The sequence below is a fragment of the Polistes dominula genome, unplaced genomic scaffold (assembly GCF_049000335.1).
Source record: "Polistes dominula isolate Pdom_NZ unplaced genomic scaffold, Pdom_raw_medaka contig_28, whole genome shotgun sequence".
Classification (NCBI taxonomy): Eukaryota; Metazoa; Arthropoda; class Insecta; order Hymenoptera; family Vespidae; genus Polistes; species Polistes dominula.
This window is the reverse complement of record NW_028300879.1, coordinates 2,491,388-2,517,674: the sequence shown is the minus strand read 5'-3', so window position 1 is coordinate 2,517,674 and position 26,287 is coordinate 2,491,388. Positions and strand designations below refer to the sequence as shown.

The following is a 26,287-nucleotide window of genomic DNA, read 5'->3' as shown; positions in this document are numbered from 1 at the left end:
AAAAAAGGAATGAGTCAGTTTGACTAACCTTACATGCTAGTTGCTGATCAATGCAAGCGATCAGTCATGTCTCAAAGAAGTCATCCCTCCCCCCTTCTCTCCAACATGACAGCTTACCCATCTTTTTACCCCTCTTTCGATCCTTTCTGTCTTCAATTTCACCCTTCTCTTATCGACGATCCACCATCTCCCGTTACGCAAACTTTTCTGATCGCTCCAGTTATCGGAACTCCGTTAGAAGAAAAGGGAGCCTGATCTGAACTACGTATTACAGACCAACCTTGTAAAAGCTTCCACAACCCACGCTCTGTTATCGCGCGAGAACACGGACTTTCAGCGCCCTCGAAAAATAGCGAGACTTCTTTACGGTCCTCTTTTCCAACTATAGGAAGACAGAAGGAAAGAGAGAGAGAGAGAGAGAGAGAGAGAGAGAGAGAGAGGAAAGAAAATAAAATAGATTTATCATGCCAAGGATTGAAAGGTTAGGCGAGAGACTAAAACTATCGAACGATTTCGTATGTCATTTCTGTCAAATTTTGATACGATCTAATTTTCAATAATATGACAGAAGCTGTATTGTTGTTCTCTTGATCAAAAGAATTATTTTGATATATGTCATTTGAAAATTAACTTAAGTCTACAATGATACGCACAAAAGAATGAAATAACAATTTGTTCTTATCTCGAATCGTGAAAAAAAAAACAAAAGTATTATACAAAGTAGTAAAATAAATATTTTACAAGTAAAGTACAGGGGGAAAAAAATAGGTTGGGGTGAAAAAGGAAGAGGTGGGAGGAAGAGGGAAAGATAAGCGATACCATTGGTATTACCGTCTTCCATAGCAGAACAAAAAGAAACCGGAGCCATGGAATAGGATTATTCCTGTACGGTTAATTAAAAAGTCGGCCGGGATCGATACAAATCCGCGTTACGATTATACAGCACGGCTTATGTTTCAGGCATTGTTAGCGCAAGCTGCCGTACAAAATATACCCCTGGGACTCATAACAACATCGATGTTGCGCAAACTTTAATCTCGAGCTTACGGTAGTTAGTAATACCCTGCAGCTACGTGTCACCTCGACGGCTACGACGACGACGACGACGACGACGACGACGACGACGATGACGACAACGACCGTAACAATTTTTTTAGTTATTATTAACAATCTAACCATACCGGTTACGTCGGTAAACTTCTCCAGATGTATCGAAAAACGTCGATATAAATTTTTACCAACACAAATCGAGGATAGGAAAATATTTTTGATGGCACCAACTTTCACGGGTTGCTCTTTAAAAGAGGAAGACCTTTCAACCCTCTCTTTCTCTCTTTAGATATTCAGGTAAGACATTCAGGAATTTTCTAAGGCACATCATCGATTTTCTAAAATCCTTGCGTCTGGATGTGCTCCAAGCGAAATAGAGATAGAGATAGATAGATAGAGGGAGATATATATAATAGATAGATAGAGAAAGAGAGAGAAATAGATAGGAGTCTTTTCAGATGGGTACGTCGTCTTAGGGACGATCGAGGAGGGTAAAAGTGATGTAAATATCTCGTTGAATTCGAAGCGTCTCGGTTAAGAGCACCGATGATTTCCGAACGATGAATAAATCGGTAATCGAGTTATCGGAGATTCGAAAGCGAGTCGGCCTCGAGCTCGGAAAAGAAATTCGAAATCCATTTGATGGGCGATCGAAGTATGCCCTTTATGGGTACTCCACGTGTCTCGGGAAAGCCGTGCCGATGAGAGAAAGAACGAGGAAAAGAGTACTGGAACACTCTCTCTAGAAGGCGATAATGTTGCAAATTTATATTCCGAAGGCGATCGAGTAAAGCTGCTGAATGTGCACTCTTGGCCGCGACTGGTCTCTTTCTCCCTCCCTCTCTTTCTCTCTTTTTCTTTCTCTCTTTTACCGAAGATGCTCCTCCCACGACTCCTAAACCGCTTCTTCCTCGTCTTCTTCTTCGTTTCTCACCGTAACTTAGCCCCCGTTCCCTTCTCACCACCAACAGTAACCCGCACATTCATCGTATCTTCTGTGAACGAAGGCGCAATTCGGCCATGCTCGACCATCTCTCCCGTCAATCAGCAAATCGACAGCCAATTTTTCACATAACTTTTCGCTATTCGACAAACTTTAGTTGCATGTGCATTGACCCCCTTTCGATAGAAGGTAACACTCCCTGGTTTCTCTCTCTCTCTCTCTCTCTCTTTCTCTCTTCATAATGTCTTCCTCCTTTTATCAGAATATGAAGCAAAATTCTTACCTTCTATCTTTCTCTTCCTTCGAATATTTAATATTCCTCCAGGGATTTTTCTAAAATGAATCCTACATCGTCGTTACGAACGAATGGAAAAAAAATATTTTTCGTCATTTTCGAATGCAACTTGATGATGGGAAATGAGAACGAAGAATAAAGAATAGGGGAAGCAAAAAGAGACAGAAAGAGAGAGAGAGAGAGAGAGAGATACCAACAGTTCGGCGATGAGAGAGCCGAGTTTAATGAAAGCACTCCGCTTGCGTTACTAGTACGCTCGGTGGCATTCGAGACCAAACGAAATATTCGGTTTAATTATGGGTGTGCTATCTCCGACCGCGCGTAATTCGGATCTGGAAAATATTGATCCGTGGGTATAGGCAGCGTGGCTTTTACGAGAGACCTTATAACGATGCCTATTCGTTTCTCTCTTTCTCTTTCCCCCTGTGTTCAATCGGTGTCGACACACGGAAGAAGAAGAAGGAGAAGAAGAAGAAGCAACCTTTCGAAAAATTATTCGGTTAATTGCGGCCTGGATGAAAACACGTTCCGATTCCGATGAGAAATTCGATAGAACTTTCGCCTATAAATCGCTATCGTAGAGTGTAATTAATAACGATGGATTAATTGCAGCTTCTCTCCCATTCTCCTCCCTTTTCTCTTTCTCCCTTTCATACTCTGGAATGTTTTGGTAAGGATGCAAGAAGGTACGTGAAAGTGATGAAAGGGCTATCTTTTTATCGTGAAGGTTTGCTAGCTGGGATATTAACATAATGAGCAATTAATCACACGAATTACTACGTGTTAGAATTTTCTCCAAAAGAATGAAAACATATCAAGCAGAGAACAGAGAAAGATGGATAAATTAGATAGATAGATAGATAGATAGATAGATAGATAGATAGATGTACAAAGAACACGTATAAAAAGGATAATAAGCTGATAGGACAAGAATCCTAATGCAACCCAATGTTTCCTTTCTCCTTTTTTTTTCTATGTCTACAGTGTTGTGTCTCATAGCACTTAATGTTCACAAAGGGTAACCGGTAAAAAATTTCGTAATAGCCTAGGTCCATTCTTTCACAAAAAAACGCCCTATTTATATTTGACTATGATAACGTTCCGCTTCTAAGCTCTCTCTCTCTCTCTCTCTCTCTCTCTCTCTGAAATGACCGTTCTCGTCCAACCCGTTCTTTCGTATCTTCCTTCGAGATATTATGCGAACGACCTGCATCTCCCCGTCCTAAGATTCTTTGCTTTTTAATGGTATAGCGTCGTAAAAAATAAAAATAAAAGAATAGAGAGAAAGAAATAAAGAAACAAAGAGGGGAAAAAAAAAGAAACTAGTACTTACTATCTAAATGCATGCTCTATAGACTATCGGATTTTCCATATTCCTTAGTTTATAATATTATCTTTTCACTAGCAATCGAAAATTGTTCTTTTCATTCATTATCTTTCTTTTCCTTTTCTTTCTCTCTTTAGATTCATATCGTTTTGCATTTTTACCTAACGACGAGTTTTACCTTTTTCTTGTTTTCTTTTTTTTCATCACTCTTTTTCATATTATTTTCAAGCCGATCTTGATTATACGAATTCTTATGATTAGCTTTGAAAATTCTCATAGCGATATTTTTCAACGAAATAAAAATCCTCCCACGTGGACGATTAAAGCGGCCCTATCTATCTCTCTTCATCCGAATCGGCCGTTACCACAAGGAAAAGATCCGTATTTTCTTTCTTTTGTAAAACTCGATTTCCCAGTCTCTTCAACCCTCTTTCTCTCTCACTCTCTCATCTTTTTCTCCTTCTATTCGGCGTGCTGCTTAAAGCAGCCTTTGGCATTCTCAAGTAAAAAGAAGATCTTTCCAATGTCTCTCTCTCTCTCTCTCTCTCTCTCTCTCTCTCTTCTTTATCTATCTTTCTCCTAAACGTTGATGCATCCACACGACATCCCGCTAAGCGGTGGCCGCAAAAGCTGCCGACGGTGGTTTCCACAAGTTTTTAGCCTGACTAGATCGATAGGAACGCCCGAACCAATGTCGAAGGGGTGTGCTCGGTAAAGTGGTAAGAGAAAGAGAGAAAGAAAGAACTAAAAAAAGAGAAAGAAGGGACGCGAGTTAGAAGGAAAGAAAAGAGGGTTTGAAAAGAGGGTGGAAAATAGAGGGGAATGTAGGGGGATGAATAGGTTGAGAAGTGGTGGACACAACTTTGTGCTGCATCGACATGAATTTGTATCCCTCCGGAGATGGCAGGCCACCGTCCACATTTTCTCTCTCTCTCTTTCACTTTCTATCTCACTTCCTATCTCTTCTCTCTTTCTATTGCTCTATTTTTTCAACCTACATCGCTCACGGATACCATCGACTTTCTCTCTTTCTCTGTTTCTCTTTTGGTCTCTCGAAAAAGCACACCGTTTCTGCGCAAACTAGCCGTCAACCAAAAATACGTCACGTCCAACCGATCCCAAGAGCGAGCAGGCAAGCGGAATATCAAACTCAATCTTTTCGAATCAAACCTGCCACGTCGAAGCGGCTTTCTTTGACTCGGTCTCGTGCACGAGCGAATACCTATCGTGGCTCGTTGCATCGTGCTACGCATTAATGCGTCCGTCGTTAGTTTCGAAGAAATAACGCACGTCACGCGAACCTAACCGAATCGATAACCATGACTCAACTGAACCTCGTAACACAAGAGAAGAAAAGGATATCAGGAATGGTTTTAAAGAAAAGTAAAAAAAAAAAAAAAACGGAACTATTTGTTTTCTTAAGCAAAAAAAATAATGTTATCATTCGATGGCATCAAAATTCAAAGAAAGTGAGAAGTTTTTTCTCTTTTTTTTTTTGTTTCTTCGAAATATTCACGCGCTGTATTTTCCATGACTATTACGAAAACTCTCTTTCTCTTCTTTACCCGTTTATCTTTTCGAAAGCTCTCTTGCTCGGATTATACGGCGTAACAGAGTCGCCATTTTTACTACCCCCCGAGTAGTAGAAGTTACCCCGTTATTTTTCTCTAGACGTTTTTCATATTGTCCTCTATAAAGAATAAAGAAAAGAGAAAAAGATGAGAAAGAAAAGAAAATAAAAGTATAGCAAAAGCAATGCACTGCTCTTCTCCAGTGAGTACCCTAGTAATCTCCATCTTCTCTTGGATAATCGTAAAAAAGATCATTTCCTCTTGCCCTTTTCTCTCACCGTTTTCGACCTATTCCATCTCTTCTTATTCTCCTATCCTTAGTTTCTCTTTCACGAAGACCGAAATCTCGTCCGATAGAAAAGCTAGACCCAATTGAGAATAACAGAAGAAAACGTGGGATAGAGGGATAAATGAGGAGGAGGAGGAGGAGGAAGAAGAGGAAGAGGAAAATGAGGATGTGAAAGTGGAGATAAAGAAGGAGAAGAGAGAGCGAGATAGATAGATAGATAGATAGATAGATAGATAGATGCTTTGCTACTCGAAGAAGCTGGTCGATACTCTCAACGGCGTTCAGACCGCGAGCAAACATTTGCCATGTAATCGCCGCCCGATCCTAGGACCAATGATCCGAGATAAGATTAATTTTTCGTACATCCTAACGTCCTCGTCGTTCCATCAATGTCACCTCGCATTAACCAACGTAACGTTCTCAATCTTCTCTAGGTCCTCCCACCGTCGACGTCGCCGAGACGAATCGACGAGTATTATTCGCGAGAAATCTAGTGAATTTCCCCTAGGAAGGGTTCAGCTGGTACCAACTGAAGAAGATATCGTATCGAGCGTTACTGGCTAGTAAACGAGCGATCCACTCGGGGATCCAATTAGGAAACGTGGAGAGAAAAAAACAAATATTACCACAGAGTAATATAACCTTTAATCATTGGCTTACTATTCGACCCTCATATATTTTCTCTCTCTTTCTTTCTCTCTTTTACGAATCTAACTTTGTAGATAGACAGAGAGAGAGAGAGAGAGAGAGAGGAAAAAAAACCTCAAATCGTCCGAATGTGCTTGGAATCGTGAGGGAAAAAGAAGACTGTTTTAACAAGTCCGAAAAATAAGAGAAAAAAAAGAAGAAAAAGAAAGGAAACAATCTTCTATCAAAAGTAACATTTACTTTCTCTTTCTCTCTCTCTATTTCTTTCTCTTTTGTATTTTCTCCAGTTTCGTAATATCTCTCAGTCGATCATAATCGCAAAATCCGCTTGGGTCCTTGGTGAAAAGCAGAGTAGATCCGAGGCTCGTCAGCTTTCCTCCGGAACTTCCTCTATTACACCGCGACGTAAATATGTACCCCGTTTAACCGCTCAGTCGTTCAGACGAAAGTTTTGTTCTCTCTCTCTCTCTCTCTCTCTCTCCCACATACACACACAGACACACTCTCAGTCATACACATAGGAGAGCGTCAAAGCGTTCTATCGGTTTGTCACCCTCGCCTAGCGAGTCACGCTACCGAAAGGACTCGAGTTTGTGCTAGCTGCAAATAGTCGACGTTCTCTAGGGAATGTGTGTACGAGGATGAGGTGAAGGGGAAGAGAAGAGAACAGAACTATAAGTTAGAAGGGGAGAGAGAGAAAGAGAGAGAGAGAGAGAGGAGCAAGGGTATTGTGGCGCGATAGCGCTTCACCACTACCCCGAGAGTAACCGGCTATGCCGTTAGGATACGTCGTATCCATAATGCGACGAGCTTAGCGCGCGCGTGTTAGGATCGTGCCGGTACAACCGGGCAGATTGAGGCTTAGAGCGACGGCAAACAGCATCAATTTGGCATCGCGCCACCACGCACGCTGATGGATACACGATAGCTGTGTATACACCTATGTCTCTCTCTCTCTCTCTGTCACTCTATCTCTCTCTTGCTTTCTCCTATATACATATACATATATATATATATATACATAGAGCCAAGCGAACGCACAAATGTCGTCGATCGTTGGCAAGGTGGGGAATCATGCTCTACCTAGAGACCATTTAATTAAGCTGATTCAATGTACATGAGGCAACCCTTTAGCAAGGATAGAAAGGAATAAAATTAAAACTCTAAGAGAGAGATAGAGAGACAAAGATCGTTAACAAGATTTGCTTAAAATCAAAACTCTAATAAAATTCTACGAATGTATACAATTTATCTGAGAAATATTTCGATTTAAAAGAGTTAGAACGTCATGATCGTGATTAAAATTATCGATAAACGGAAAGAAAGAGAGACAGTGGTTGATCGGCTGGTAGAAAAAGGCATCCAACCCTCCTACTATTCTTCCCCCTAAAGTTCGATGGACAAATCGGACGCGAGACGTATCTACGTTCGTCTAGGGACGATGCATCATGCATCGCGTCGCTGCAGGTACGCCGTTGCAATACCATACGCGACGTTCCCTATACCCCCCAGCCTTACTCTACTTCAAGCTCCATGCATTGCCCAATATGTCGTTCATCCCCTAAATCACGACGATTTACAGTTGAGCCCGCGTGAGCGCCCTATCGATATCACCTATAGCGTTTGGTTAACGTGTATACGCACACACACACACACACACACGCGCGCGCACACAAATACCCAGATAGACTTAGACATATAGAAATGTATGTGTTCTCTCACATACTCTCTGTGTGTGTGTGTGTGTTTCTCTCACTTTCTTTCTCTCTTTCTCTGGTTTTTTTTATTTTTCTATCCCACTTCCTCTTTCAACACTCACAAAGCTGACGAAATAAAAACTATTGGCTAAAACTCTCTCTCGGTAGGACGCGTACCGACTCTTCATCTTCCCTTTGTTTCGAAACTGTCGACGAGCTATGAGCTCGGAAGAGCGATAAACGTGGGGTGGTATCGTTGGAAACAACGAGCTTGTTTCGTGACGTCGCCCTACCGACAGGTTGGATAAAAACTATTCTTCGTACGATTAAATCACGTTGAGAGATATTCCCTATCTTTATTTTTCTTTTTTTTACTCTCTCTCTCTCTCTCTCTCTCTCTCTCTCTCTCACACACACTCTCTCTCTTCTTTTGTGAATCGCGAAGCATTCATCAATTTTCTTTTTTTTCCAATGACTATTTATAAAATTATTATTTTGAAGACAAGATAAAAATAATATTTCATAATATAAAAATAAATATTAAGCGAATGTCGTTTAAATTAAAAATACATTTATTATTTATCATATTTTTTTTCTAGGTGAATCAATAAAGATATTCAAGAAATGAAACTTTTTCGCGGCTTTGTTTGTCATGCAAGAGAGAAAGAGAAGAGAAGTTAATTGTTTTAAAGTTAATTAAATTAACTTTTCATAGAAAATATGTAATTAGTAGAAACGTAATTATGCAGACCCGTGAACAGATTAAAAGGATAGTTACTTTTCAGAAAGAGGATAACAAAGAAGATTTCACATCTAAATTCAAGGCATATTCGACTTTAGTTTAGAGAATTGCCATAAATCATACGATTAACGTCGACTTTTCTAGTAGAGCATAAATATTTGCTTTAAGCTTGTCCACAACTGGAGACTCTCAAGCAACTATATTTTTATAACCACTCGCCAACGAATTCGATAACAGGTTAAAACCAATTTCGTCCAATTTTCTCTACTACAATAACGATATCGTCAATCCTTTGACAAATGTATATCCGTAGATCGTGAGGAAGGAAAAGATGTCGCGATTTCGTGATGATAAATAATAATGGATAAAATAATAGATGTGCCAAATGAAAATTTGGATTATTTCACAAACAAAAAACAAATTGAATGATAAAAATAATCCATCTCATTCTAACATTAATCAAATACAGATTACAACCATTAATAATTATATATAATCTAATCGTTTTTTTTTGTCTGTCTTGTCCTTAAAATAATTTTAAATGTTATCTGAAAATGTTTGAACAGTAGTAGTCTTTTGAAAAGAAAGAAAGCATTGTGCCTGTGTATATCCCACTAGCAGAACAACCAATTTGTCGCAAAGTGCTTCCATTATACGCTCGACAATACACTTTCGATTCTGTAGTATTGTTACGAACGTATCGGCAGGCTGATGGGCTCTAACCCTACGTTTCGCGATATAACAGATGCACACATCAAGTACGATCAAACGGGACTGCGAGAACCGTAGGTGAGAAGGGGACGGGTAGGAAAGGGTGAAAGGGGGTGGGTGGATTGGCGAGAAATCGACGCGCTTGCGTGCGTGCATCGTATCGCAACTATCGAGGAATCGCCGGTGCGCTAACAAAGAAATTAATTAGCCCGACGCGTGGATCGCTAATTGATTTGTAACCTCATTAATTAAGAGATCGATCATTGTATCGGGACGCTCTGTAACGCCTTCGTTAATCTCGACGTGCAACGTGACATTTCTCTGTCGAATAAAAATATAATCAAATAAAATGAATGACTCCTTAAAATAAACGGAAGGGAAAACGACACGTGATAAATCAATTAAAAAAAAAAAGAAAAAGTAAAAAAAAAAAGAAGAAGAAACAAAATTGAGCCGACAATTCCAATTTTTTTTTTCTAAAAAGATCTATGATAATACATAATTCGTTTTGTTCGTATCGTATCCATCGGACGTCGCTTATAATCACCAGTAATGAAATATTTTTCCGGCTCGTCATTAAAGCCTTCCCCGAAAGGATAACGATTTTAATCCTCGTGCAAGAAAGATAGAAAGAGGAAGCAAGCGAGCGAGCAAGCAAGCAAGCAAGCGCGAGTTAGTTGGTGCAACAGGGACGAGGAAGGGGGAGGGCGAGAAAGAAGTTGCACGGTGAAAAGTGCACTCAGGCCACAATCGCTAATGACTTTTCTTTCCAACTACCTCCGCGACTTTCTTTCTTTTTTCTTTTTCTTTCTATTCCCCCTTATCCCTCGACGCTTCTTCCTTTCTTCTCTTTTTATCTTTCTTTCCTTTCCTTTCCTTTCCTATTTTTCTTTTTTTTTTTTTTTATTCCTTCCTTCTTTTTCCTTCATCATTTTCCTTTCAACCCTTTTCTTTCTTTTTTTTTTTTTTTAGATCAACCAAACCGCGCGCGCTCCTTCCACGTTGTTACGAAACGCTCGAATTCGTTGCTTTACCTCTCGATAACGGTTTCAATGCCGATCTATTCCCACGAGCAACGGCAATATTCGTGGTGAGAATCGTATATAGGAAATCGCGCGTTCGCGTTAGAAACAATCGAGAAAGAGTTCCGGTGGGAGTCAATCTGGTTAAAATCCCAATAGAGTGCGGATCAACTGTTTATTACCGACCGACCGACCGATTCAAGAAAATAAAAGGAAAAAAAAAATAAAGACTGAGAGAAAATGAAAGAGAGAGAGAAAGAAAATAGGATAGACTTAGAATAGTAGAAAGAGGAAAAAGTGAGATAGGATTTAGACAGAGTAAGTGGTAAAAGAGAGGAGGACAGACATCGGTGGCTCTGTCACGAAACGAAGTAGGGAGGATAAGGCGGTCGTATAAAAGAGGGTTGCACCACCACCACTATCACTACTTACTACTACTACTACTAACAACAGAGATAAGAGAGATCACCGGTGAATACAAATGTACGAATTAACCGTTGATTGGCCGCAACTCGATCAACTTCGTGTGATTGCTTAGTTAGAGTTTAAATCAGACTCGTATCGACTTGATTTCCTCGATTCTCCAAGCAGAATTCGATGTCCTCCTTTCTTCCTTTTTGTCGGAACAACCCTTGACTTCAGCGACCCCACTACTTCGTTCAAGTAGAAGAGAACTTCTAGACGATAGAAAGAGAGAGTGAGAAAGTGAGAACCTAAGGGCTGGAGAATGTGCTAAGGCAGAAGGCCCGGCCCTTGTTAGGATATCTTCGAAGGTGTTTTCACGCGGACAAATGCTTTTCACGGTTTCCTGACTTTCCTCGACTCGCCCATCGGCACTCACGAAAATTCTGACTGGTCTTTCCTAAGGGTATGATTTAACGAGTACTCAGGTGGAACGTGTGCAACCAAGTATTACCAAATTTTCTGACCTTAGAATTTTCTTCGTACCATCTAGCCACGCGTAAACGAGTTTTTATTTTCTTTCTCTTTCAAACATACGTTCTTTTTTTTAACCATCGCGTTAGTACAACTTCAAAAAAAAAAGAAAGAAATCATTTTACAAAAAAAAAAAGGGAAAAATGCAAATAAAAACATGATGAATGAAAAAAAGATTGTAAAAAGAGTCGCGGTTGTTTTGTATCAAATTCATTTCATAACAACGTAGAACACATTTTCATCGAAACTATCAATGTGACGAGTCGTCGAATAAAACGAATAGATTCAAAAAGACAACATCGAGTGAAATAACAAAAAAAAGAAATAAAAATAAAGAAAAAATGGTATACGTGTATACACATATAAAAAGCAAAAATAGAAAAAAATAGAAAAAAAAAGATTCGACCTTCCGCGTTGATTCTCGCACGGAACGTCAGCGAGTTGTTATCATCGGCCAATATCATGCGGGAGTATAAATTCTCCTATTAAATCGCTCACGGTTTAGGGATATCTCGTGTTAAAACAGAAAAAAGAAAGGAAAAAAAAAGGTACGAAATTTTGTCGGAAGATGGAAAAAGTTTCGCTAGTAGATTCGATAAAGGGAAATCGAAAGAAACGTTCCCCGAGCATTCCACCATCGGACGACGACTACGACGACTACGACGACGACGACTACGACGACGACGTGTATTTAAAGTGCATACCGAGGCCCGGCCAAGCTAGCAAGATCCTATCGTGACCGAGCCAATAACGGGCAGGGCGTTGCGTGGCGTTCATCGATTACGCCACGAAATCGTCCGTCGGCCAATCGGAGGAGATCGTTGAAAGGGCGATTCACGGTCGGCTCGAGTCGGCCGGGATGTGACCCATATTTCCGATCCGCGAAATCCTAAGCTAGGGTTCTTCGAGGTTTATGAGTACCACGTGTGTTCCACCACACCTACCATAACCTCCCCTTTCCTCGCCAGCCCCCACTTCTATTTCAACGTCCTACATCAGCATCAATCTGTTCATCGTTATCCTTGTTATTGTCGAGTACGAAACCAAACGATCGACGAATGTAAATTCTCGATGGTGTTAACAACACTAGATTTACACCATTCTGTAAATTAATAAAGGTCTTGATCGAAGCAATTGGTCATAGTTCTAAAATCTAAACCCAACCGAGGGTTGGTCCCCCCACACCCCATTTTCTTTTCAAAAACTTTGCTTATCTTTTTACTTTTCTACGTTTTTATCGCGATAGTAATAAAAATAGAATGAGAAAAAGAGAAAGGAAAGAAAATGCAAGGAACATTCGAACAGTGTCTGAATTTTTCTGTCTACCAGCCATTATAAATCAACGATTGTCCCGGGAAATTAAGGAAAGACTTGATCTACGATCGACTTTTCCTTTCTGGCATTATCGATAGAACTATTCAATAGTTCTTAAAGCACGTTCTTCCTTTTTTTTCTTTTTAATCTATATATCCATCGGTTTCTATACCTTTCTCATCTCTCCCTTTCTACACTTTTACATAGCCATATACTTACATATATACTTGTATATATATATATATACATACATACGTACGTAGGATAAGATCGTGACACGTGGCTCGAATCGCTGTCCACTCGCATTCATCCTTCTCTACCGGAAGCAATCCGTCCTTTAAAGTGGCACGTAGTGAAATATCGAACCGTTTACCGGACGAATAGACGAAAGAAAAAGCGAATAATTCCGAACGAAACGTTTCCCAAGTTTTTTTTTCGACAACAAACACTTTGAAAAAGCTCGCTCTTTAATATTTCAAGCTTTTGCTCAATGATATTTCTAACTTCGAAATATAATTCGACATTATTGCGGTATTAAAGAGTCGGTCACAGAACAACGATCAATCGATGATTTCTCTTTCCGTTTAATTTTTTTTTTCTTTCTTCTCCACCTCCTTCTTCTTCTTCTTCTTCTTCTTCTTCTTCTTCTTCTTCTTCTTCTTCTTCTTCTTCTTCTTCTTCTTCTTCTTCTTCTTCTTTTCTCTATATCGAACTAGTTTCCAATACCGACTCGGTTTCTTTCCTTTTTTTTTTCTTAGTTTTTTTTTCCTTTTTTACATTCCCTTTCCAGAAAATTCTCGAGAAGAGCACTTCGATATTGCAGGACCGACGGATTATCTGAAAAAATGGTCTATAATCGTCTTGGGCGAAAAAGTAATCATATTTCTGAGCTTGAACGGATCGAATTATCGTGATCGATTGAGTACTTCCCACTACGAATCGTGGAACGTTCTCCTTTACATACTACAAATTCTTTTCTCTTTTCTTTGAATACCTCTTTAGAAACGTTACGCTTTCAAAAAGAAAAAAAAAAAAAAGAACTCTCATTCGAACAGAGTACCTCTTACGACAACGATAAGCGAAGAAACTGAAAAACTCTCCTCCAGTCGATTAAACGACTGCTGCTTCATGGGAGAGAAATGAAAAAAAAAAGAAGTTGTTTAACATTTATCGTATCGATGGTTGTTACACTTTGTATTGTAAAAAAAAAAATAAATTGAGATCAATTGATTTATTTTTTTTTGTGGCTAATTATTAATATTATCGATTATTTCAATCTGTGTTTAAATGTGAACAAAAATACCTTCTGAATTTATGTAATAACTCTTTTTTTTTTTGGTTTATATACCTTACATATAGATTTCATTCATTTTAAATTAGAATTCTCACGAGAGAAATATTTAACATTTAAACATACCGACAATCCGTAAATAATAGTTAAAATATTTTCAATTCGAACGGTTAATGATTTTGCTCATTATCGATTATCTCTTACTATTTAAATGTAAAGAAAAAAAAAGAAAGAAAATAGCTCTTGAATTTATTCAACGCATCATTCTTCGCATTCAATTCCACATATCGATCAATTAATTTTAAAAAAGAGAATTCTCATGAAATACTCAACATTTAAACACAACGAAAAACTGCAAATAATTGTTAAAAAAAATAATATCAATTGAAATAGTTAATAATATTACATTATCAATTTATCTCTAACTAATTTAAAATAGGAACAAAGAAAAAAGTAGTGTTAAAATTTATACGTAACACCTTTTATTCTTCTTATACATATCCCAACACACATAGGTAGATAAATTAATTTGAAATCTGAATACTCATGAATTACTCAACACTTAAACATAATGACGAGTAGCAAATAATTGATTGAAAGAAAAAAAAAGAAAAAGAAGAAAAATGATTAATGTAGTCCCAGAACTATACATTATTATTATTATTATTATTATTATTATTATTATTATTATTATTATTTTCTGCACTTTACGTATAGAGAGTACGCTCGAAACTTAGTGGAGACGAATAATACCATTAGAATTTTAACGATCTTCGCGAGAGCCAGCATCAGCCGTGATCGTTGACGCGCACGATCGCGATGACGACAATGATAATAATTATGTTTACGTGTCCGTCATCGCTGCCCGCCGGGTCTGTCGACGTGAACGATGACTATAATAATACCGGTGGTACCAGACTCGCCACTCAAGCGGAATCATCGTGCTGTCCAGCTCCAACAAAACTGTATTAGCGAGGGTTAACTCGGCCGACCAAGCTCACGAATACATAGGAGAATTCATATAGCTTCATCTCTCTTACCCACACACTTACACGCACACATAAAGACCTGCTGCTGCTGCTGCTACTGCTGCATTGGAAAGAGAAGCCTAGCTGCAATAATAAATGACGCTCCATTACTCCAGCTTTATTGAAAAGCCCTTCGTCGAACGCGTTCGGTAGACAGTAATATGCTGTGATGCTCTCTTTCTTTATATATTTGCTCTCTCTCTCTTTCTATCTTTTTTTCCTATCTTTACATCGTCATCAACGATTCGATTCGTTTTAAAGATTTCTCATATAGACATTTTTTCTTCTTCTTTTTTTTTTTTTTTTACCAAAGTAATACCAGCTAACAATTTTCACCAGATTTTGCTACGAGCTACCGCGTGACAACCTTACGGTCTTCAACACATATCGTTCTTTTCTTGAAAAATTCCTCGAAAGCACGAAGAATTCTTTTCCTTTATACGAAAAACATGAAAAGCTCTCGTGAACTCTTACAGGAATTCTTCCTAATTCAATTTAAATCATTTTTTTCTTTATTCTTTTCTTCAAAAACAGAAATACAAATTCGCTTGTTTTCAATCGTACCTAATACCCTAGTATTTAATTTAATTGAAATGCTACTAGGACACACGTATCAAATGAACGAACAAAGAAAAAGTTTGATTAACGAGGCTCGTAAATAAGAACGTGAAAAAGTCAGCATATGCAAAAATATGATATGGCCGTCAAACGAACAACTTTTAACGACGGGTAAAAGAGAAACGTCATGAAAATTCGACGATGTGTCGTTCAAAGTCGACGTAGAAAGGAATGAAATTTTAACGATTTCTTTTAAAACAACGATATCTATCAAACGAGAGCTTCGATATTTTCCCCTCGAGATACGATGACCAAGAAGTAGTGGATGACGAGTTTTTGAACTAATTCACCAGAATGAGCTCACTATTTATATATCTGTAGGAGTATGTGTGTGTGTGTGTGTCTGTGTGTGTCAATGTGGCAACCGGAACCTCCTACTGTTCGAGGATAGGCCATCAAACCGATTGTAATCAAACCACCCTTCTCGACTCTTCAGTGAAGCTACTACCTTTCTTCCCCCGGTAGCAATGGCAACCCTTCTCTTATTCTTCTTCCTCTTCTCTTTCTACTCCTCTTCCATTACTTCCGTCTCTCCTCGATAGGTATAACTCGATTTTCGACTACTACTTCTTAACCCACTTCCTCGTTGCGTCCTACCTTTGAAGGTGACGTTGATAGCAAAGAAACGTAAAATAAAAAAAAAATAAAAAAAAGTGAAAGAGGATTGATAAGGGTTGAAGAAATGGTAGGATAACGTTCGTTGATACGTTCGAAGTTAACTCCGAGAGATCAGATTTTACCATTGGATAAAGGAAACCAAAATAATGATTTTCCAAAATCGATAGAACTTTGAAGTAATTATTGATGAAACTAACGCGACTTTCAAACATTAGACAAAGGGCACAGTAAAAAGAGAAAAAGGGGAAAATAAAAAGAAAAAACTTGGTGGTTTTCTTGAGATAATTCGAGATTCCTTAATTTAGATTCGATAAGCGGAAAAGGACAAATTAGTAGGGAAGATGTCAATAAGAAGAATAAGAGACAAAAAGATCTTTACGTTGCAGTCAACGGGATATGCTAATACGAGAAGATGTCATTCGACCAAAAGTAAATTTGCACAAAGTCTTCTAATTCCTATCTCGATCTCAAAGATCCTCGAGGAAGAGATTCAATGTCGCAAGACGTTGGACGACGATAACGACGACGACGATGGGTTGGTAAAAAATGCAAATGGGGTCAACAAACTGGCAAGTCAATGGTAATAAATTGCGAATCCGTCTTAAACTCTAAAGCAAAGTGGAGCAATTAAGGATAGAACAAACGAACTGAATTTTGCTTGAACAGAATGCATATTCAGCGAACATGGTAAAATCGCGGCGCGTATGTTGGTGCCGACAATGAGCTTAAAAGAGGATGGTAAGGAATCGAAGGTGGGTGGGTGATAAAGGGTTGATAGTATATGGGTTTACAATAAAAAATAAAGAAAACTATATGAAGTAGAAGTCTAGCGAATACGTAGACTATATCGACAGTTTTACCGTGTCTTTCCTGCTTGCTGGTGCAAATATTATTTATTACCGTAGAAGAAAATTTCCATAACTCCAGATTCGGCGAATACCGACTAGCAGCCTGGCCCACTCTAGACTTTCTCCCCGAGTTTCTGACTCAGCTTTGAATTCGAACAACCTTCCTTTTACTATTTCCTCTTTCTCTCTTTTTCACCCAAGAGTTATGTTGCTTAAGTATTTTTTTCAATTTACCAAGCACGACGTGGTTACACACGCCACCCTTCTTTTCTATAAAAGCTAATATACCGATTGCAACGAAAGCCAACCTCGAACGGGTAATAAATTAATGCATAAGGTTCCGTCGAAACTGAAAAGACTATCTAATGGTTTGAAATGCGCGCATGTGTGTGTGTGTGTGTATGTGTGTTTATTTACAGAAAAATGAGGAAAGAAAGAAAGAGAAGAGAGACATTAAACAAGAATGATTTACGATCGAAGCAAATTTGATAGTCTCTCAATTTACCCACAACTAAATTTGAAATCAATCCCGACGCCTATCCTTTCAATTATGTGACGAATTAGATTTAAGTGAATCTATAAAGAACGTTTGCCGTTAGAACAGTTATTTTGGTTGAAGAGAATGGAATAGAAAACAGACCTCCAGCTGCAGCGTAATAAATAATATTCAACAGTCCGATCTTCTGCTTCAGATATTTTTGGTTACTTTAATTTCCTTCTCTCTAGATATTGGATAAATTATCTAAATACTGAAGATCGAATAAATAAATAATTTTCCTGATAACAGCATAGAATCGTAAACATTTGTTTTAAATTATAAATATTGCTCTCTTTTGTGAAATCGGTATCAACTCTATTTTGCTTTTTCTCTCTCACCCCTATCTTCTCTCTCACTCACTCCATCTCTCTCTCTCTCTCTCTCTCTCTCTCTCTCTCTCTTTCTCTCTGTATCTTCCCGTTGTAGTCGTCGGGTAGGCCAAAGCAAATGCAAACAAAGACCGCGAATAAATATGGGGTGCATGCGGCATTATCCAAGGTATCCGCCTAACCTAACAATGCTAAATTACCGGTTGCAATTTTAATAGGAACGCTGAAAGCGAGGGTTACCCTTGCTGTGATTTTACGCTTGGCCGACGCTTTTGCGAAGCTACGATAATTGTGTTGAATACCTAAAGAATAGGTAACGCGACGATGTTTTGGCTTACCTCAAACAAATTCTCTACAATCCACCTGTTTAACGTAAAGTTTATTGTGTTATGGTGCACATAAAATGGTAACGTTTTCATAAATAATCACTCTACGCCAATCATTATTATCGAAGAAAAATTGAATACATATCAAAGTACTAATATAATCTTGAATATAGGCTCAGGTAATCAAATTTTCATCATATACGTTCTCCTGAAAAGACTTTGATATTATTGCGACGCCAACATCGACGCCGGTCATTACTGATCATTACCTATTGCATGGACGAAACTGATTGCTTAACCAGAAACAATTAATTATCGCTTTGTTTTATATCCCCCTCGTTGTTACAATTTATATATAGCTTGCCTTTACGAATATGCCATGTATACGGGTAGACTCTGATGGTGGTAGTAATACGACGGTGATGGGGGATCGAATACAATTCATTAAATATCTCAAAATATGTAATAAATATTAATATAAATATTGAATTTATGATGAAAAATGATATTTCAAATACACACATTCATGTTAAGAAATATAAATACGCGATACATAGAGGTATATGTATATGATTGAACAATATAACTTTTTGATACCCTAAAATTACTTTCAGTTATACTGTTTTCAAATTGTAATATAGATATTCCCTTTTTTTAACGAATATCGAAAAACAACCAATATTATACGGCTTTATAATGTTCATACAGACAACCATATTTATATATAAATATTATTTAATAATTCCTAACTATATAAAAAAAATCGCTAAAATTGTTACATTTCTTAGTATTCGAATATTAAAATAATATTAAAATCAAACGAATTTTTCGTACCCTTTGTGTCACTGTATGCAATAATATACTTTTAAGTTGACATTATTAAAATGTGTTGTGCAACATGAAGCAACTTTTTCAAAATCTCTTGATGACTATTTCACAAAATCATTATTAATCAGACATAAAATTAATTACGATATTTTTTATTTATTAATACACATCTAAACCTAAAAATCTAAATCTGAAGTGAAAAAATTTCATTCCTTTTTCTAACTTATTTTTACATTTAGAATATCCCTTGTTCGATTGTACTACTTGTCCCAGATTCTCATTCTGTACAATCGAATATCATTGCCATTGAAAAACGAAGAATCTCATAAGCTTCTTTGTGCATTGAATTGAGGTAGAGAGAATTTAGTTAGTATGTATTATCTCAAAATTAACAGTAATATATACAATAACATGCATAACATAGAATAATATACACGTGAATGATATTATGCTAATAATGATATCATCCGTCGAACGTTAACAGTCTACAGAAATCTCGAACCAACTGTGTAATTACATCATTGGCGTTGTAATATACTCCAGAACATGATGTGTGTTTAAGTTTGATTATATTTTTCTTTACATTATATTCAATAATATTTACTTGTTATTATATATACATACTATTTGTTAAGTAGAACATTGAAATTATTGTCACGTTCTCTATTAAATATAAGAGTACTTCTGTTAAATGTTGTTACATATAATTTTGTATAATAATAATAATAATAATAATAATAATAAATATTATTATTATTTAAGAATATATTTTCTCTTCTATTACAATCACATATTATTATATTCGCATACTATTCACATATTATATATTATACTAGTTCATCACATAGATTTAATCATTTTAACGAAGACCTTTTACACTCTCTGTTTCAGAACACTATCACATATTCGTAGGAGATCTGAGCCCGGAGATCGAGACACAAAACTTGAGGGATGCTTTCGCTCCCTTTGGCGAGATCTCGTAAGTCCTCTTAATCTTCCTCATTAAGGACGACTTACCGTCGTCCTTCTCCTAACGTAGCCTTGTTGGTGGTTCTATACGAGCGCGATAATATAGTACCATAATGCGACCAATGATCCTTCTCTTTCTCGACGAAGGACACACGTTTATGTATATATATATATATTCCATTTTTGGTCAAAATATGATCGACGATGATTATCTTAAACTGTCACAACTATCGATTTATTTCACCATTAATATTCAAAGAGAAATCGTTAGTATTTACAAACACAATTCTATTCGAATTTATAAACACCATTAGCACAGAAAAATATATAAACGTAGTTCGAGAAACATATATATATATATATATATATATACATATAACCATATATGTTCTGTTTTTGTTCATTGCATGATTGATGATCATCGCCGTAGGCTTTAATAGTAATTACTTGGTTGGCCAGAAAGTTCGTGCTGATTTATAAATTAAATACCTATGTCAAAATATATATTTCTAAATATGTAGTTAAATAAATAATACATAAGAATATTATCTATAAGTTTTCCTTTTGATATTAGAACTAAACTTATCAAACTACTTAACATTCATTTATATTTCTTGATTAATATTCAAAATAATATTATCGTCTATTTTATTAGATAAACAAAAAATTGCATCCAATTTATAATAACTCATAGTTATAAAAAGAACAAATATACAGACAGTTTGAAGAAAATAGTGTAGAAGCGAGGAAGGATAGTACGAAAGTATCACGCAACTGCAGTATAATAACCGTGTACTTCCGTGTCCAAGCACGCTGAGAATCTCGTAGAGGATGCAATGAAATTTCTAGAAATCACAGAAGGATAGATGGTAAAATCTGAATATTTTGTTTTATCAAGCGATATCGTCCGTTTATTACGTTTTTAACGAGCGCATTTGACTACCACCCCAACCTTCTCTCTTTCTCTCTCTCCCCTTTCCTTTTTTCCCTTGTTCTTCTCTTCTTCCTTTCTCTCTCTCTCTCTCTCTCTCTCTCTCACTCTCTCCTTTCTTTCCTCTTCCCTTTAAACTATGGAACTTTTACGAGTTTCCATCATCGTCGGGACATTTCACGATGCACCACTGACGCGAAACGATAATAACGCGTATATCTTTGTGATCGCTGGCCAGGAGTTACAACGCTGACCTTGTATATTCCTCTTAAACCGGTTGATCGATAGAAACACAGACAGCAGGGAAAAAGAAAAAGAAAGATATAGAAAAAGTTCGATAGAAAGAAAGAGAGAGAGAGACGATTTAAAGGTAGGACGATGATATCGCGAAGAGAACAAGTCGGCCGTGACTCTACAGAAGTCAGAAACGAAATTCCGTCAATTCCTCTCTCTCTCTCTCTCTCTCTCTCTCTCTCTCTCTCTCTCTCTCTATCGTACATACACACGTTCATTCTCTCACCCTTTGTGCCTGATTGATTGTATCGGCATTGTATACCGCGCAGCGGGAAATGCCGGCCTCTTGTCTGAATTCCCCGATATGATTTCGATTTGGCGCCGAGGCGGGTCGCGCCAAAAAGGTAATATTTTTTCCGAGACGAGGAATAGAAAGTCCGTCGATCGTGAAATACGCCGTACGTATATACCTATATATAGAGAGAAAGAGAGAGAGGAAAAATAATAGAACAAGAAGAAGAATAAAAAAAAAAAAAAAATAGGAAATGAAAGAGCGAGCGATAGGATGCGAATGGGATCGTTCGAAAAATTTGATATGAAAAGTAATAAAAATTCAATAAGTTATAAATAATTGTTAAAATAATGAGAATTTAACTAAACGCATTTTCATTAGTATGAATAAATGATTAACTTTGTAAAGAAATATTTGTAACATTTTCACAGAGATAAAGAGAATGAGAGAAAGAGTGATATTATTAAACGTAATTGGATTAAATGATTTGCGAAAAGATCTATTTATGCATATACAGAAAACTTCAAATTCCGAAATTCGATAGTCGACTCAGTCATTATCGACGCATACTCGTGTCTACGTATATATGTGTACTCTGCAATTAATTATCCTAGAGCGTGAAGCATTTTGTCGCGCGCGTATCGATCAATAATTCGATATTTAAGCGTATATGAATACACTGTAATTATAATATTTAAATCGTATTTGTGAACATATTTCGTTTACCGCGTCACCGTTAAATGTAATATTCTTCTATTTATGAATTACATATATATATATATTATATCCTACATTGGCGTATAGTGTAACATTGCTAGTAATGAATATATTTTATTTTATTGATATTTCTACTAAAAAGCGATAAATTGAAATTGATACGAGCGGTCTTTGTATAATAACAGAATAACTAAATGTAGAAAGATAAAAGATAAAAGTAGGATAAAGAGTAAAAGGAGAAAGCATAAAGAAAGGAGTCTAACAAGAAAAAGGAGTAGTTCATGCGACGATCATTAATAACAAACTTATTACTCGTCGATCGATTGAAATCTATATATATATGTATAAAGGAATACATAAATATTGTTCGTGAAATTGAACGATACAATCGAGCTTTAGCAAGCCTACGAGCGAACGACCCATTCGAAAATCGAGCATCAGCGTATAAACATAAATTTTAAATTTAGCCAGCAGTAACAGAAGGCTTCTAACTCACGGAAGACACGTACAACGAAGATGGCGAGAATTTGCGAGCACGAAAAGATGCGAGTTTTGATTCGAATACTACCCCGACCTTCGCCTCGCTTTACGAACGAATGAACGAACGACATTCGAGAGAAAGAGAAAGAGAAAGAGAGAAAGAACGAGTGAGCGAAACAGCTGGAAGTAGGTACAGTTTGCACTGCTTGGCACAAGAAGGTGAGTAGAAAAATGGGGCCCTCTAGGAAAATCGATTCAAACTCGCTCCGCGAGTACCTAAGCCGCGCTTTAAAAAGCTAGTGAAAAATTGCCAGAGGTTTTCCTCTTTTATTTTGTTTTCCCCACTCACTCCTTTCTCCGAGCCTCGTTTCTCTTTCTCTCATTCCTCTTTCTCGTCCTGGTCCACTCCTACCCTTACCCTAACCCTCATCACTGCTAGCACTCCGACGTTTTTCTCTGGCTCTTTTCGCGTACCTTTCATCCTGGTATAGGGTGCCCTCTCTTTCTACCGATTTGGAAGTTCTATTCTTCTTTCTGCGTGTTACCTACGAAAACTATAGCTAACACACCAACACCAACACCAACATTAAGTTCTATCTACAAAAAGGCTTGCCCTATGGCCTTACTCTTTCTCCATAGGGTAAACACTCGAGATTAATTATGCAACCTCTGTGTAAGCACTGATCCGTTCGACATTCGATCGAGAGAGAGAGAGAGAGGGATATCGAAGGGCGATTTACGAGCATCTACTCTGAAACACGTTCCCTCGTGGCTTAGACGAGGTAAAGTGTCGTCTAGCGAAGTAGGAGAACGAAGAAGAGGAGAAGGAAAAGGAAGAGAAAGAGCAAGAGAAAGTGGAGAGAAAGACGGCGTAGTGCTTCTGAAACCCCCAAGAAAGTCGTTTCAGATATCTCCGAGGTAATCTCATCGTTCCACGCTCATTATTCTCTCGTCAAGATGGCCAATTAATATCATCGTCGCGGCATCAAGTAGAAGCAAAAGAGAAAGAGAAAGAGAAAGAGAGAGAGAGAGAGACAGAGAAAGTGAAGAAGAACGAAATTCGCATTCTTGGAAAGAGGAGAACACGCCAGCTTCATTTCCCGTTTTGACAGATATATACGGTACTGCGAGTACTCTCGATCTCTTGAAAGTCGAGCGAAGACGCGCGAGCATCTTCTCGTATCGTCTCTCGTGAAAAGCTATTAACATTCTATCTCACTCTATCACTCTCTCTCTTTCTCTTTCTCTTCCTTTTACAAGAACTTGCTTATTCGAATGGCTGGATCGTGCGATAATATCCACGTTAGGAATGCTATGCTTCGCGTTATGTATCTCTATCATCTCGAGGAAGAAGCATAGATGGATAGAAAAAGAAATAAAACTCGAGAAAGAGAAAGAGAGAGAGAGAGAGAGAGAGAGAGAATGAAAAAAGAAAGAGAGATAGGAAAAGATTTTACATCCCAACGAGTTCGAAGGCTCTCCAACCCTCCTTAGAGAGGCATCCATTAATAAAGCATTAAGCTCTCCGAATACTCGACGATTGTCAAAAGAATTTCGATATCCCCCTGGTCGACGACGACGACGACTAACGACGCCGATCGCGCGAATATTCCATAGATAATTTATCGGACATGGGGGAGAATGACTTCGATAGCGCAAGTATCGTTGAACATTTCTAACACCATTTCCTGGTATTACGATTAAGATATCAGTTTATTACGGTTATACGATCGACCATCATCGATCATTATCGCGACATAACGATTATTATTTTTCTTACCCTACCAAGAAAATATTTCTTTCAATTACGTTAACGAAATTTATATTAACTGTAGGATTAAATAGAAAGACAAAAAAAAAATAGAAAGAGAAAGAGAGAGAAGAAAATGATGCTTCCTATTTTAGAATGAGTGAGTGAATGCCGCATTATGTTGTTTATATCACGGCTTGATCTCAAAACGAAGAAGCAAAGCTCGCTTTCAGGTTTAAATGGCGACTAAGTAAGCTCCACCTTTACCTTCTACCATTTCCACCGCCTTAGTCTTCACCTTTGACCATCCTCAAACTCTACTGTATACGGTTACCTGCAAAGACACACATATACAGCTCGAGTATACGCGTTTTCACACGAAAATGATTTAGGTAGGCTCGCGAGCACTACCTTTTACTACTACCACGAATATCATCGGTATCTCACTTATATTTAGGAAAATAGAGTGAGAGAGATATATATATATATGTATATACATATATATATAGCTCTCTTGGTCCGACACGAGAAACCTAACTTATGATAGACGAAGGTTTCGTTACCACCAGGGTTCCCTTACACTTTCACGAGCACCCTTCTCTCGCTTGGCCGACCGTCTAACCTTCGACCCTCTCTCTAACAGCTTTCCAAGATAAAGAGAAAACGAGAGAGGTTTAATCCATGAATCCAGAAACGTTGAAGTTAGAAAAGGATAGAACAAGGAATGAACTAGCAAGAGTATAACGAGACTTTACCCTCTTCTCGTGTATCTTCACCCTCTTTCTTTCATCTTCCTCTATTTTTCTTTTTTACTCCCTATCATTCCTAGATTTCATTATTAATATTTAATTGTGGGAGGGAAGAAGGTTAAAAAGTTTTCGGAATTTTAATATAGTTATCCTCCTGGTATCTTATCTCTACCACCTACACAAAACCCTATCAGATATATATTTTCTGTATAAGTATATATATATATATATATATATATATATATAATATGTATATGTATATAAAGATTAAAATTCGGTCAACCTACTAACCTCTCTGTTCTTTCTTCTTTTTCTTGAGCTTTTCTCTAGGAAACTACGATGAGAAGAATTCTTAACGGATCTCGTTATCAATCTCTCTTTCTCTTTCTCTTTCTCTCTCTCCTCTCTCTCCTCGCAATATTTCTCTAGACCGACAGAAGACCGTTAGGGCAAGTCGGTCCAGTTCTTCTCTTTCGCATCGTTAGTTAAAGCTCGATCAAGTTAAGTCCCTTCCTTTCCTTTTGATTGTATATGATTCGATTCTATAGAAGGAACAAAAAAAAAAAGGAAATGATTGAAGATAAACAATATTTTCTTTTATTTTTCTTAGTTTATGATTACGTTATGCAAGCTGTGGTCCATATCGAAAAAATATTTCCAATAGTATACTTCAATCGTTATATTATAATACTTTCATATTTATTATTTTATTACACATTGAATTGTTTTGTCATTATTGAGAAATACTTATTGTTAGATTTTATTTTTTTATATATAATATATTTGTTTATTTATTCGTATATATATATATATATATATATATATATATATATGGATTCTTTTCGATAGACCACCGTCTCCCGATAGAGCGATTATTTTACAAAGATGCAAATATTTCGCCTGAAGCAAAGTTTTCGCTTATAAAAACGAAAGAGAGAAAGAGAGAGAGAGAGAGTTCCTTGAAAGAACGGGACTTCCTCGAAGTTACTCTTTAAATGGTCACATTGAATCGATCACGGTTGTCATCGTTATTCCCCGAGGAGTATAATAAAAGGCAAAAGAGGGATAAAGTAGGGAGAAAGCAACGAAAAACGGCTGAGGGAGGGGAGTGAACGTCGAAGCACCGAGCAAAAGATAAAAAACACGATCGCTTTACTTCGTTGATCGTCAAGCACGAGTTTGTATACTGTGGAGAA

At 37.4% G+C, this 26,287-nt stretch overlaps 1 protein-coding gene across 10 annotated transcripts in view; it reads left to right on the top strand.

Moving 5' to 3' along the window:
- Window positions 1-26,287, top strand: part of LOC107065093 (nucleolysin TIAR) — a 418,517-nt gene that overhangs the window by 300,316 nt on the left and 91,914 nt on the right. For all 10 annotated transcript variants that reach the window (XM_015318424.2, XM_015318423.2, XM_015318426.2 and 7 more), the window contains one exon: window positions 19,861-19,948. In XM_015318424.2, the coding sequence (XP_015173910.1) occupies window positions 19,861-19,948 (88 nt within the window). The remainder of the gene's footprint in view (window positions 1-19,860; window positions 19,949-26,287) is intronic.